General features: G+C 44.5%; 1 protein-coding gene across 1 annotated transcript; it reads right to left on the bottom strand.

The window, feature by feature from the left end:
- Positions 1-1,239: 1,239 nt before the first annotated feature.
- On the bottom strand, positions 1,240-12,555 carry LOC132406617 (chymotrypsinogen A-like). The gene is made up of 7 exons (XM_059992428.1): positions 12,368-12,555; positions 6,803-6,956; positions 5,413-5,492; positions 5,246-5,324; positions 4,383-4,563; positions 3,103-3,236; positions 1,240-3,023 (listed from the first exon to the last, which is right to left on the bottom strand). Exons 1-7 carry the CDS (start codon positions 12,553-12,555, stop codon positions 2,862-2,864), a joined length of 978 nt encoding a protein of 325 aa, XP_059848411.1. The 3' UTR covers positions 1,240-2,861.
- Positions 12,556-12,779: the final 224 nt, after the last annotated feature.

Below are 12,779 nucleotides of genomic sequence, written 5' to 3'. Positions count from 1 at the left end.
CCCATCCCCCTTTCCCTCTCTCACCTTATCTCCTTGGCCTCTTTCTGGTGCTCCTCTCCCTTTTTCTTTCTCCCATGGCCTTCTGACCTCTCCTATTAGATTACCCCTTCTCCATCCCTGTATCTCTTTCACCAATCAACTTCCCAGCTCTTTACTTCACCCCTCTTCCCCCCACCCCCAACCCCGGACTCACCGTTCACCTTGTGTTTCTTCCTCCCCTTCCCCCCACCTTCTGACTCTTACTCCTCATTTTTTTTTCCAGGCCCGCTGAGGGGTCTCGGCCCAAAACGTCGACTGTACTCTTTTCCACAGATGCTACCTGGCCTGCTGAGTTCCTCCAGCAGTTTGTGTCTGTTGCTTGGATTTCTCTTGTTTCTGATTAGATCTGGAAATTTTTTTTTCATTCTGGGCACATCAAGAAGCAAAATTCACCAGAATGATTTTGGTGCTAAAAAAGTTATTTATAAACACTAGTCTTATAGCCCCTTGAGTACACAAGATAATGGCAGGTCTGAATCAGATGTTCAGAGTATTATAGGATTCGATTTAATTGAAGCCATTTTGTTTGTGCGCCCTTACTCCTGGTGGAGTTGTCGGGGCGCCATCATGGCAAGCTTTTTGCACCTATCTTATTGGTGATTGCTCATCGTACGGCGTGTCTTGGGCATCTGAAACCTGATGGGATTTTTTTTAACGAGGTCGAGTTGCCAGCTCGACACTCAACCCAGGCACGGATGGAGAGTGTGTAAGGGAGCCGGCCGGATTCGAACTCGGAACCTCCCACCCCGAAGTCCAGCGCTGATGCCACTATGCCACCAGCTGTTTGCTGTTAGAGTTGAAAGCAAGAGTTCACAACCTTAATTTGTATTTGGGGTGATAGCAGGATGGGCTTCTTCAGCTACAGTGCAGAGGAGATCAGTCATCTTTCACCAATACACCATTGGGACTGGATTAAATGAAGTTTTGTGGAAGCGATATTACAGGAAAGAAAAACAGATGAAGTGGATGTGAGATAGAATTCAACAACACACACAAAATGCTGGTGGAACACAGCAGGCCAGGCAGCATCTATAGGGAGAAGCACTGTCGATGTTTTGGGAGACCCTTCATCAGGACTAACTGAAAGGAAAGATAGTAAGAGATTTGAAAGTAGGGGGGGAGGGGAAAATGCAAAATGATAGAAGACCAGAGGGGTGGGGTGCATCTTGAGAGCCAGAAAGGTGATTGGCAAAAGTGATACAGAGCTGGAGAAGGGAAAAGATCATGGGACGGGAGGCCTCGGGAGAAAGAAAGGTGGAGGGGGGAGCACCAGAGGGAGATGGAGAACAGGCAGGGGGATGGGCAGAGAGAGAGAAAAAAATCAAACAACTAAATATGTCAGGGATGGGGTAAGAAGGGGAGGAGGGGCATTAACGGAAGTTAGAGAAGTCAATGTTCATGCCATCAGGTTGGAGGCTACCCAGCTGGTATATAAGATGTTGTTCCTCCAACCTGAGTGTGGCTTCATTTTGACAATAGAGGAGGCCATGGATAGACATATCAGAATGGGAATGGGACGTGGAATTAAAATGTGTGGCCTCTGGGAGATCCTGCTTTCTCTGGCGGACCGAGTGTAGGTGTTCAGCGAAACGGTCTCCCAGTCTGTGTCTGGTCTCACCAATATATAAAAGGCCACACCGGGAGCACTGGACACAGTATACCACACCAGCCGACTCACAGGTGAAGTGTCGCCTCACCTTGAAGGACTGTCTGGGGCCCTGAATGGTGGTGTGGGAGGAAGTGTAAGGGCAGATGTAGTACTTGTTCCGCTAAGAAGGATAAGTGCCAGGAGGGAGATCAGTGGGAAGGGATGGGGGGGCCGAGTGGACAAGGGAGTCGCATAGGGAGCGATCCCTGCGGAAAGCAGAAAGAGGTGGGAGGAAAAGATGTGCTTGGTAGTGGGATCCCGTTGGAGGTGGCGGAAATTACGGAGAATTATACGTTGGACCTGGAGGCTGGTGGGGTGGTAGGTGAGGACAAGGGGAACCCTATTCTGAGTGGTGTGGTGGGCGGATGGGGTGAGGGCAGATGTGCGGGAAATGGGAGAGATGGGTTTGAGAGCAGAGTTGATGGTGGAAGAAGGGAAGCCCCTTTGTTTAAAAAAGGAAGACATCTCCTTCATCCTGGAATGAAAAGCCTCATCCTGAGAGCAGATACAGAGGAGATGGAGGAATTGTGAGAAGGGGATAGCCTTTTTGCAAAAGACAGGGTGGGAGAGGAATAGTCCAGGTAGCTGTGAGAGCCTGTAGGTTTATAGTAGATATCAGTAGATAGGCCCTTTCCAGAGATGGAGACAGAAAGATCAAGAAAGGGGAGGGTCGGAAATGGACCAGGTAAATTTGAGGGCAGGGTGGAAGTTGGAGGCAAAGTTAATGAAGTCGACGAGCTCAGCATGCATGCAGGAGGCAGCGCCATTGCAGTCGTCGATGTAGTGAAGGAAAAGAGGGGTACGGATACCTGTACAGAGTTGGAACATGGACTGTTCCACAAAGCCAACAAAAAGGCAGGCATAAATCAATGGGGTTTTGTTGGTACAACAGTGATGAGGAGTCGGTGGCTCACTCCATTCTCATGTTCCAGGCCAAGTCTGAATCCGATTGCTGCTCCTGTGACCGTGTGGAACCTCAGCACTCGGGAACTTTAGGGCTGGGCTTGTGGCAGGAGCCTTTTCCACTTACTGTGCACCTATCACGCCGGTTTATTGAAAAATCGTTTCAGTTCAACGCACTGCGCAACAAGAATGCAAAGAAATGTCAGAGACCAAACCATAAATAGCTGATCATTAATCTTTATTTGAAGTTCACAATAGGATAGACGTCCTATTAGTTACTCGCGAGAGTCTGATCGACCCAGGTCCGGAGTTCGGACACTCGGGCGTAAACTCCAGGTATCTGTGTAGAGCAGCGGCCACTACCCCAGGAGACAATTCCCGTCAAGTACCAGGCTCCTCCGTCCTGGCAGACGAGCGGTCCACCTGAGTCACCCTGGAAACAAAGAAACGAGATTCAATTGCTGTGCCGAGAGAAGTTGAAGGAAACTTTCCTGAGGGGGATGTTAACCTACCATACAGGAGGAGGCACCAGCAGCGCCGGCACAAATCATCGTTTCAGCGATCTTGTTGCCCCAGAACTCCTGGCATTGAGCGTTGCTCAGGAGAGGGAGGGAGCTCTGCTGCAGGGTGCAAGGTGTAAGAAAAGCTGCGTGGTGAAAGGAGATAAAATATACTGTTAGATTTTCCTGACCCAATAAAAATATTATTGGTGTTTATTAAAGATTTATTCTTGGAACATATGGATCTTTGCTGCAGTATGTACACAAACAAAAATGCCTTCTTCTTACATAGACATCACACATTACAAATGATTGATGCACCAGAAATGAGGTGGCTAATGGACGGGAGGGATATGGAGCGTATGGTCCAAGTGCAGGTTAGTGGACAGAATAATAGTTTGGCATGGATTTGATGGGCTGAAGGGCCCGTTTCTGTAGTGCTCGATGACTCTGATACCCCTACCCCACTACACTTAGAACATGTCTGCAACGTATTTCAGGGTAGCGTACCGTATAGGCGACCCAGGTTCAATTCCTACCGCTGCCTGAAAATAATTTACACGTTCTCCCCGTGATTACGTGGGTTTCCTCCGGCTGCTCTGGTTTCTTCCCACAGTCCAACAATGTACCGGTTGGTAGGCTAATTGGTCATTGTAAATTGTCCTGTGACTAGCCGAGGGTTAAATTGGGGGGAGTTGCTGGGCGGCACGGCCAGGAGGGCTGATTCCACACTGTAGCTCAATAAGTAAATAAATAAATTTAACCAATTTAATTCAGTTTTTTCAAGGAAAACCTGCAGTGACTCCTTCTTCCTTTCATTCCCTTTTTACAATTCCTCCATCAGACAGCTCTGTGATCCTACATTTTTAATAGGGTGATTGAAATGCCCTCACTTACATTTGCCCCGTGCCCTTTTTGCCTGACTTCCATTAGCCCCTTTCGCATCGTGCACAGATGCAGGAAATCAGTTACTCCACAGCGAAGCAGAGAGAGAGAGAGCCATTGGGAGCACTGGGCAACACAACGTTCTCTCAACTAGATTTATGCCATTTGGAAGTAGCTCTTCAGTGTAAGGGGGAATTATATATAAAATTATTCTATGCTATCATCAATAGAGTTTTTGTAATCGATACTTAATACGTCAACAGGGAGATCCAGCTCCACCATTCCACGCACACAAGATGCTGGCGGAACTCAGCAGGTCAGGCAGGAGGGGAGTAAACGGTAAAGGTTTTGGGCTGGGACCCTTCCCTACAGCTGTTGCTCTCCCTGAAACCGTGTTGTTGCTGTACCGTTGTAGCGAGTCAGACCCCATCCGGTAGTGACACACAGCTTGCCAGGACTGAATGTTTTGTACGCTGAAGCAAGGCAGACAGGAGAGACCTCGGCACTGAATGAAACAGGTCTTGAGAGCCTGACAAGAGTGATGTCGTATTCAATAGTATTCCGGTTCCACAAGGGGTGAGTAATGGCCTGTAAGACATGAGGTTACAATCAGTTCTTTCTTTGCGCTTCTCCACCATTTCCCCATTAACTCTTCCAATTTTATTGTTTCTAATTCAGCAAGTGCCTTGTATTATGGGCTTCAGTCAGTAACCTTCCCTAGCTGATGGTCTGTTTTGTGATCTTCTGGTCATGTTCTGCATGATAGCTTTGACCAGCCCCTGATGATATTCCTGCCATACAGCCTCTGTTCATGGCTCTGGGATATTTACTCGATCATGTTCTGGGTTTTGAGTCTTTCCCCATGTTTCATCTGATGGAAATGATCAACCCTTCCCCAGTGATGGTCAATATCATGGAACTTGACCTTTGTCTTTCGCTGTTCATAGACATGCTTGCCCTGACAAATGACTGCACACATAACTTTCAGTGAGGATGTTGTAGGTCCTGGTCTTTTGTTGTCGATAGTGAGCATGTATTTGAGACTCTCAATAAAAAGTGGTCATGCAATTGTTTCAGCAAGAGAAACCCGTGGGCTGTTAGTGCGGAGTGTGGTGTTTAACTAGAAAGTGATGCTGTAATACAAGCGATTAAATAAACAAATGATCAAACTCTGCCAGGAACACCATCCACAGTTCTTTAAAAATCTATTGGCGATCAATTTTTTAAACTCTTCTCTCCAAATCATCAATAAAAGTCAGAGCATTCTTACCTGAGCAACAGGGATAAACTGAGCTTTGGCATCTGGTGAGCATTTGTTGTATTCTCCAACAACCACAACATGGCGGGTGCTATAGAAGGAAAATAAGATTTGGTGACTGCCGTATCTCCTCATGCTGTAAGTACAAACTTTGAAGCTCTCAAGCTTTTTCAACATACCTCACGCTGCAGTGGGCAGCAGTAACAACCCAGTTTTCGTTAATCAGGGAACCACCACAGAAATGGAAGCCATTTGTTTGCTAATGTAGAAAATGAAACAGTTATTAAATCCAGAACGCACAACATTATTGTTGAAATGGAAAATGATAACAGCAATATAAGGCAGGTCGGGAAGCATTGGTGGAAAAATAGAAAGAGAAAGAGGAACTCCCTCCTCGGATGGGTGAGAGAGAAAGCACATTGTTGGAGAGAGGTGGGATGGATAGGGCAAAGGGAATATCTCTGATGGGCTGAGGCTGAAGTTGCCAGGAGGATATGTTTTAAGCAAGATCATCCCAATAATGGTTGCTGGAAACTGTTAGACGTAGGTATCCTGATCAATTTAAAAGCTTTGAAATGGTGGCGGTCAGAGAGGGAGAGAGCCAGCAACAGAAAGGAGATGCTGTGAAAAGCGGAGCAGGGCGGCCTGTGCTAACGGAGAGGGAGGAACTGAGCCAGCGTTGCAAACAGACGGTTTAGACAGAAGAAATGACCTGTTCTGATAACGACGGAGAAAGTGAGATAAGTTATAGTAATGAGAATGATTTTGGAAGGCTGCAACGCTGCCAGGTGGAAGGTGAGGTGCTGTTTCCTCATTCGAGCAGTGTCTGATCTGCATTTCCACCATCTGCATATTTCTGATTTTCATTATTAAGGTTATATTGCATGAGAGTAGTTACATCAAATACCCAGCTTTGCTACGGAGGGGGAGGGGGCAGGATTATGAAGAAGCAGCAAGTTTTATGGCAATATAGGACATAGGAACAGCTGAATGCCCTTTGAATCCATTCTGTGTTATTTATATCCCCAAAATTTTCTTAGACTTATGAAATATGATTTTGTGTGATGCTATGTCTAACTTTCCAGGTATCCTGTCATGATGTCTTTGATAATGAACTTCAAGATTTTTCTGACGGGCTCTTTGTTTTTGCAATGCTTTTTCTGTTGAATCGTGATGTTACCTTTGTCCCAATGGACATGGGTGCGTTTAACTCTTCGTTTGGAGGTGTGACTTTTCAGCAAATACCTACTTTGATAAGATCACACTTAATTCTAAGTGTCTAGATTAGGTCACATTATGGGTTTTCCATCCTTGAAACAAAATTTCTCTGTTTCAGGATCATGATCTATCTTTAGCATTGTTGAATTATCAAATGCAAAATAATTTACTTCACCTCTATGTACTCTTCAGCCCTCAGCTACACTAAGTTTACCAAAATTAGCCCGATACCTTCAGTGAAAATTGACCGAGAACGTTGGATCTTTGTGGGAACGACCATCTCTATGAACAGACACGATATGTAAGTAATGCTAGGAATTACCAAGACTTGGAGCCTTTTCTTCGACCTACCTGCATGGAGACCTGCCAAGGCCATGATCCAGGAACTGCATTTTCACCATTCACAATTCGTGCATAGCCTGAGATTACAGGACTGATGGCCGGGACACCACAACCTAGAATGAAAGACAACAGATTTAGTCTCACATAATTAAAATATTCAAAGCTTAAAATACTTGGTGCTTACTATAATTTACACTGACCATAGGTTGTGCCAATGAAGGCAAGGCAAGCGAGAATCCAAAGGAAAGCCATGACTTTGCAGGTGTCTGGGTGTTACACTGGACCCTTTATATAGTCCAGCTTGGCTCTAGATATCTCGTAGGTCAAAGTCTGAAACTTTCAACCAATCTGCAATTTGCTAGATTACCACCAAAATAAGTTGATTAATTACACTGTGCTTAAACTGATCAGTGTACATATCTTTAAATAAAGCATCTGTGGGAAATGTCATGCTGTTTCAGGCATGGAATATAGATTATTGGATATATATCAAAGGTTTCTGTAAACGATTTGACATTCGGATAGGAATGTCATAACCCTTTGGTCTTGAAACGTTTCCATGTTGTTGGCTAAAAAATCAATTCAGCTGAAGAACCTGTTTATTTCCAATGAGCATTTTGAATGTAAATTGAGAAGCATGTTTTTAATATCTTGAGTTGAAATATTTTAAATAGTAAAGAAATAGCAAAGTTTTTTTTAGCCTTTGTGTAGTGGAGAAATAAGCAAAAGGAAACATGCAAAGATCTTTATTTTAAGAAAACTTGAAAAAGAAATGTGAGACATATTGTTGATAGGCTAGACCTTACCTTTATAAGACGTCTTTCATTTCTTCAGTGCTTTCAAGTACTATAGGTAATAAAAAAGGGTAAAATCATAAGAAAAATAAGGTGCCATGTTGCTGATTGATTCTGCTCCACCATTTAATAAGATCACAGTTTATTTTAAGGAAAATAAGCAAAATAAATTTCAAACAACAAGAACACATCAATAGTAGTGAGTTAAGTCACGAGATCAGCTCCATTTTTATTGTGGTTAAAGGGTTAAATCCTCAACTCCCACAAATAATTCCATAACTTAATTTACCTCCATTCTGAACAGATTTTCCAGTCATGGTCAAGCGCCCAAAATTGCACTGAAGTGTGCTGAGTCATTAACTCCCAACCTCTGGATTGAAGGATGACTGCCACACTGAAGGAAATTGCTGCTAAGAAACCAGGGCTTCCCAACGTAGGGTCCACAGAACCCTTGGTTAATGGTAGGGCTCCTTAGCATAAATAAGGCCGGAGGAATGGTTTGATGGCTGTCATTTGTTTGGTGTGTCTAAGTAATTTACATTTTAGGAGGCCCAAGTGTGTCTTCTGAGTATTATCACTGTCCTGCTAGAAATCCTCTTGCTGTAATAGAGTTCTGAGCAAAATGTTTGTTCAATCACTCCTTCATTCAGAGGGCCAACGCCCACACTGGAGTCAATGGTTGAAATGATCATCAGTGATTGTCTTTGTCATCAAGATATGGGAAGTAATCCGCACCATGAACAGAGAGTGACGTTCTGCATTGGGAACAGGTTGCTGAAGGACTTTTGCCTACCCTAATTCACTTCCTGTAATGCACCACATTAAAGAAAATACCAAAATAAAATGAACGTAGCCTCAGAAGAAAGTGTTAGAAGACCTGACCTCAAAGCTCAGCAATGAGCTGGTGACCACACAGCAGTAATTCGATTGTACTGTATCCTGAGGAGACATGAAACACCACATCAAGTAGCTGAAGGCAATTCCAAGAGGAGAATAATTTGAAGAACCTTATTATAGAGGGAGAGTAGCATGAATCTAAACTGTATTGCATTATGATATATGGTCTGTCTACAATGCATAACAAGCCAATATTCTGTACAATTGTCTTGTTGTGCCTCTCTGTACTTATTTTACAACTAACTACCAATATAATTTTAATATACAATAGATCTCATATAATGATATTCCCAGTACAGTTCCGAAGTTTAGTAATGCCCATTGTGTCCTATAATCTAATGCTCAGCAACAGTGCCTTTAGTTTGATCCACCCTGGTGCCCTTTGTGTAGTCTATGTATCTGGGATTTGATCTTCACTTTGGATTAGGTTGTTTGGAAGCTGAATTGTTGACACACTATCACTTTGGTCCAAATGCTTCTCAATAATTGTCTATAGTTGTGTCTCTGCTAGTTCAAAGGATAGAATTATGTATTGAGGCTTGGTGTTCCATGGATATATAAATACAAACTCTGACAGTTCAGTCATCCTGGTTATTAAAATTTAGACTTAGATTCAACAGATGGCCAATTCTTGAAATCCAACATTATTTTCTCCGATATCTGCTTGTGGTTATCTCTGGACTAATTTCTAATTAATTAATTTTTTTAATTTAACTTATGTTTTTTAATTGGCTTATATTATAGCAAGTCTCATCTTCCCTTATCCATGATTTGTACGTATAATATATTCAAATCATCAGCTTCTGTAGCATGATGGTTGTATTTTGTGACTTGTTCAACCAAACGGTATTGGAGAGCCAGAATATTTCTGGTTGCTTGTTTTCAATGCTAGTTATAACAGTAAAACAGTCCTTTCCTATGACACCAATCACCATTTCTCATATGAAGAGAAATAAGGCCCGATAGTGTAAAACTATTTGTTCCAAGTCTACTCTATTAAAAGTTACATTTCACCTTTTGAAAGAAAGTTCCGCTCAAATTCCTTCTTTATGTACATGCAATCAGTCTAGAGTAAGTATTAAGCTACTCTTTTCAACATATGGCCATACTTAACAGTTACTGGACGTTGGGTGTTTTAGGATTGCTAATTGAATCATGACCTAACTGTATTTCAAAGTGTATAATGAGAACTAAACTAACAATTCTTTGTTAATGAGTGTGCTTGAAAGCCTTTTAATTCTGGTATTATGGAACAGCAGGTTATATAGATTGATAGATAAGAAACAAACCAAATTACTCTGAAGTCCAATGTACCAGTATTATTTCGGCTGTCAATTTTCACATACTGATTAGTAAAACTCATGAGTGACATATGGAGGTTGAAGGAAAACTCCCAAAGGAATTTTGGATCAGATATTGCATCTGGATGACAAAAGTTTATTGTTGACTTTCACCTCTTTGGGGGGAAGATTTGACAACATTTAGGTGATATTGTCTAGGGCAACATGAGTGAATCTGCAGATGCTGGAAATAAATAAAAACACAAAATGCTGGCAGAACTCAGCAGGCCAGACAGCATCTAAGAGAGGAGGTAGTGACGACGTTTCGGGCCGAAACCCTTCATCAGGAGAACTGAAACGTCATCACTACCTCCTCCCATAGATGCTGTCTGGCCCGCTGAGTTCTGCCAGCATTTTGTGTTTTTATTGGTGATATTGTCTACTTGAGTTCAAGCAAAGATTGTGAATTCCTTGTTTAGAATACTTCGAAGAGTATTACAGGGAAACATTAGAAGCTCATCACAATTCTCCATCTTTGTGCCAGACTTTCCTGATCTGGGCACTTATTCCACCTTTGTTCTTTCCCTGTTTAACAATTGCTATCCATGCATGGCAACGTTCTGCCCACGTTAGTTCTGAGCTCTCCAATAATATCTATATCCAGAGGTTGTTATCAGCAAGAATTCAAGGAATGTATTGCCATTTGTGTGAAAAGGTGCAACTTCCTGAATGGCTGGGTTGTCATCTAAAATCATGGTCCTGAAATAGTATACAATCAGTGGCCACATTATTGCACATCTGCAAATATCTAATCAGCCAATCATGTGGCAGCAACCCACTGCATAAGAGCACGCAGACATGGTCAAGAGGTTCAGTTGATGTTCAGACCAAACAAGGTACCCAATAAAGCGGCCACTCGCTGAGCATGTGTGAAAGGAGTATGTGGTACAGTGTTGTCCCACCAGCTGCAGTTAATTGATTGCCGCCATTGAAGGACGATATTTTACTCCCACCACCCTGTTACTCACCTTAGTGAAAACCAGCACAAGCAAGCTTATGGACAGACAAGTATGGGACTTTCATTCTTGAGAAGTTATTGTTATCAAGTTTGAAGGTACAGAGAATCAGGTCCTTCAAGGAGAGCAGTAGTGATGGCAGGCAGTAGATGTGGTGGGGATTTCCATGAACATAAGTGTTACAGGAACTCTCAGCCATTTGTACTTTGTTCCTGAGAGTGAATAATATCAATATGGAGCCAGGAGTCGGTGCAGAATGGCGAAAAGCATTCCCATGCGAGGGAAAGGAGGTGACATTGCTGCTAGCAGTGGCACGGGAGAAGAGTGCAATGTAGGTGAGATTATTAGGCCCACAAAGAATGGAATAAGTTTTTTAATGAGGCTATTTTAACCAAGGACGGAGTGAATTTGAAGACTGGCTCATGCAGTCGGGGAATGGAAGCTGATTGGTGAAAACATGACAGGCAGGGGGTGCAACTCCCCATACAACTTTATGTGCAGAATTGTCTGGTGTGTGGGACAGTTGATGGCAGAAAAAGAAGAAGAATAGCCCTTAACTCGGCAGTGGAATTATCGGGGCACTGTCGTGATGGTGTTTCCGTAGCAAGCTATTCTTGTTTTTACGAGGCTGAGTTGCTAGCTTGACGCTCAACCCAACCTGGATTTGAACTCGAGAACCTTCGCTCCGGAGTCCGGTGCTGATATTATTGCACCACCAAGTGGGGCAGTTGATGAGAGAATTCAGGGGGAACTGCTTGGCACAAAGGGCTGTGGAAGAGAGCTGGGTTTGAATAGGCTGCAGGCCATGAGTTGGAGATGAGTGGCAAGTGGTTCCTGTTAGCTAGATGGAGATTGGGAGGCAGCTGACAGGAGCACCCCACTCCTACAGCCAGCACCCAACTACCCGTGGGGATCCGGATGGGTCTGCTGGAACACTTTGATGAGCGTGAGATCCAAAATGAAACTAGATGGTGTCCAAGACCTCTCCTCCGGCCATACCCTTCCCAGTTGACCAGGTACGGCACATCCGGTTCACAGTGACATGACTGGGCTCAGGTGGTTGAAAGGTCCATGGACAACAGGCTTGATGCTGGGCACATGGAAGGTAGGTGTGATCCTGAGGGACAGCGGCAGCTGGAGGTGGTAAGTGACTGAATTGATGCGATGGGTAATCTGGAAGGGACTGATGAGCTCGCAGAATCAGTGTGCAGGGACAGATCTCGGCCTCCAGACGGGAATACTCTGGCTGGGGACCACCGGCAGTCAGCTGGCAGCAGTAAGCATGGTTGGCAACTAGTACGCCCCCGTGCCTTCTTCTGGCAGCGATAGTTTAGGGTCCTGGTGGACGGGACCTCCACTGTCGGCTCTTCTGTGGGGAACGCCTGGAACTGGTAGCCATGAAGCACTTCAAAGGTTTACAAACCTGTGGCAGAGGAGGTGTGTAAATTGTGGGACAGCTTGGCCCGGAGCAGATCTTCTATGAGGAAGGTTTAGAGGTGGTGAAGCATCTCAGAAACTTCTCCACTTACCAGTGGGCTCTTCCTGACTGCCCGGTGGTCTGTTGATGATAGCCAGAGGGCAACTCACTTCAGTATGGAGGAGGGAACAGAAGGCTCGTCAGAAGTGAGGGGTGTATTGTGGGCCCCATATGACACAATGTCCTGAGGGAAACCATGGAGGCGAACTACACGCTGGAGAATCAGCAAAATTTTAGGGAGGGCAGTGAATGGGGCCACCACAGTTGTGATCTCATTGGCCTCATCTGAAGGGGGCATGGCGGTATGAGACCACGGGGGTTGAGGGACCAGTAGGGGCTGCAGGAGCCCAGAGGGCCGCTGATTGGAGGAGTTGGATTGGGCGCATTGAGGGCAGGCAGCGATGAACTGACCTACACAGCAGAAAGTCCAGCGTCCAATGTGCTGGCCGGACAGGGCCCACCAGAGTGCATGGCCACTGGCACATACATATGGTTGTCAGGGGTGCCGGCCAGAGCAGGCTT

This window comes from Hypanus sabinus, chromosome 17 (assembly GCF_030144855.1).
Source record: "Hypanus sabinus isolate sHypSab1 chromosome 17, sHypSab1.hap1, whole genome shotgun sequence".
Lineage (NCBI taxonomy): Eukaryota > Metazoa > Chordata > Chondrichthyes > Myliobatiformes > Dasyatidae > Hypanus > Hypanus sabinus.
Note: the sequence above shows the minus strand (reverse complement) of the source record. Positions and strands in the feature narration are given on the sequence as shown.

Coding starts and splice junctions, on each gene's coding strand:
- LOC132406617 (XM_059992428.1), bottom strand. CDS start 12,555: ATGCCCCCTTCAGATGAGGCCAATGAGATCACAACTGTGGTGGCCCCA. Junction 6,957..12,367: donor GTTCCCTCCTCCATACTGAA/GTGAGTTGCCCT, acceptor AAGTATTTTAAG/CTTTGAATATTTTAATTATG. Junction 5,325..5,412: donor GCTGCCCACTGCAGCGTGAG/GTATGTTGAAAA, acceptor TTCCTTCTATAG/CACCCGCCATGTTGTGGTTG.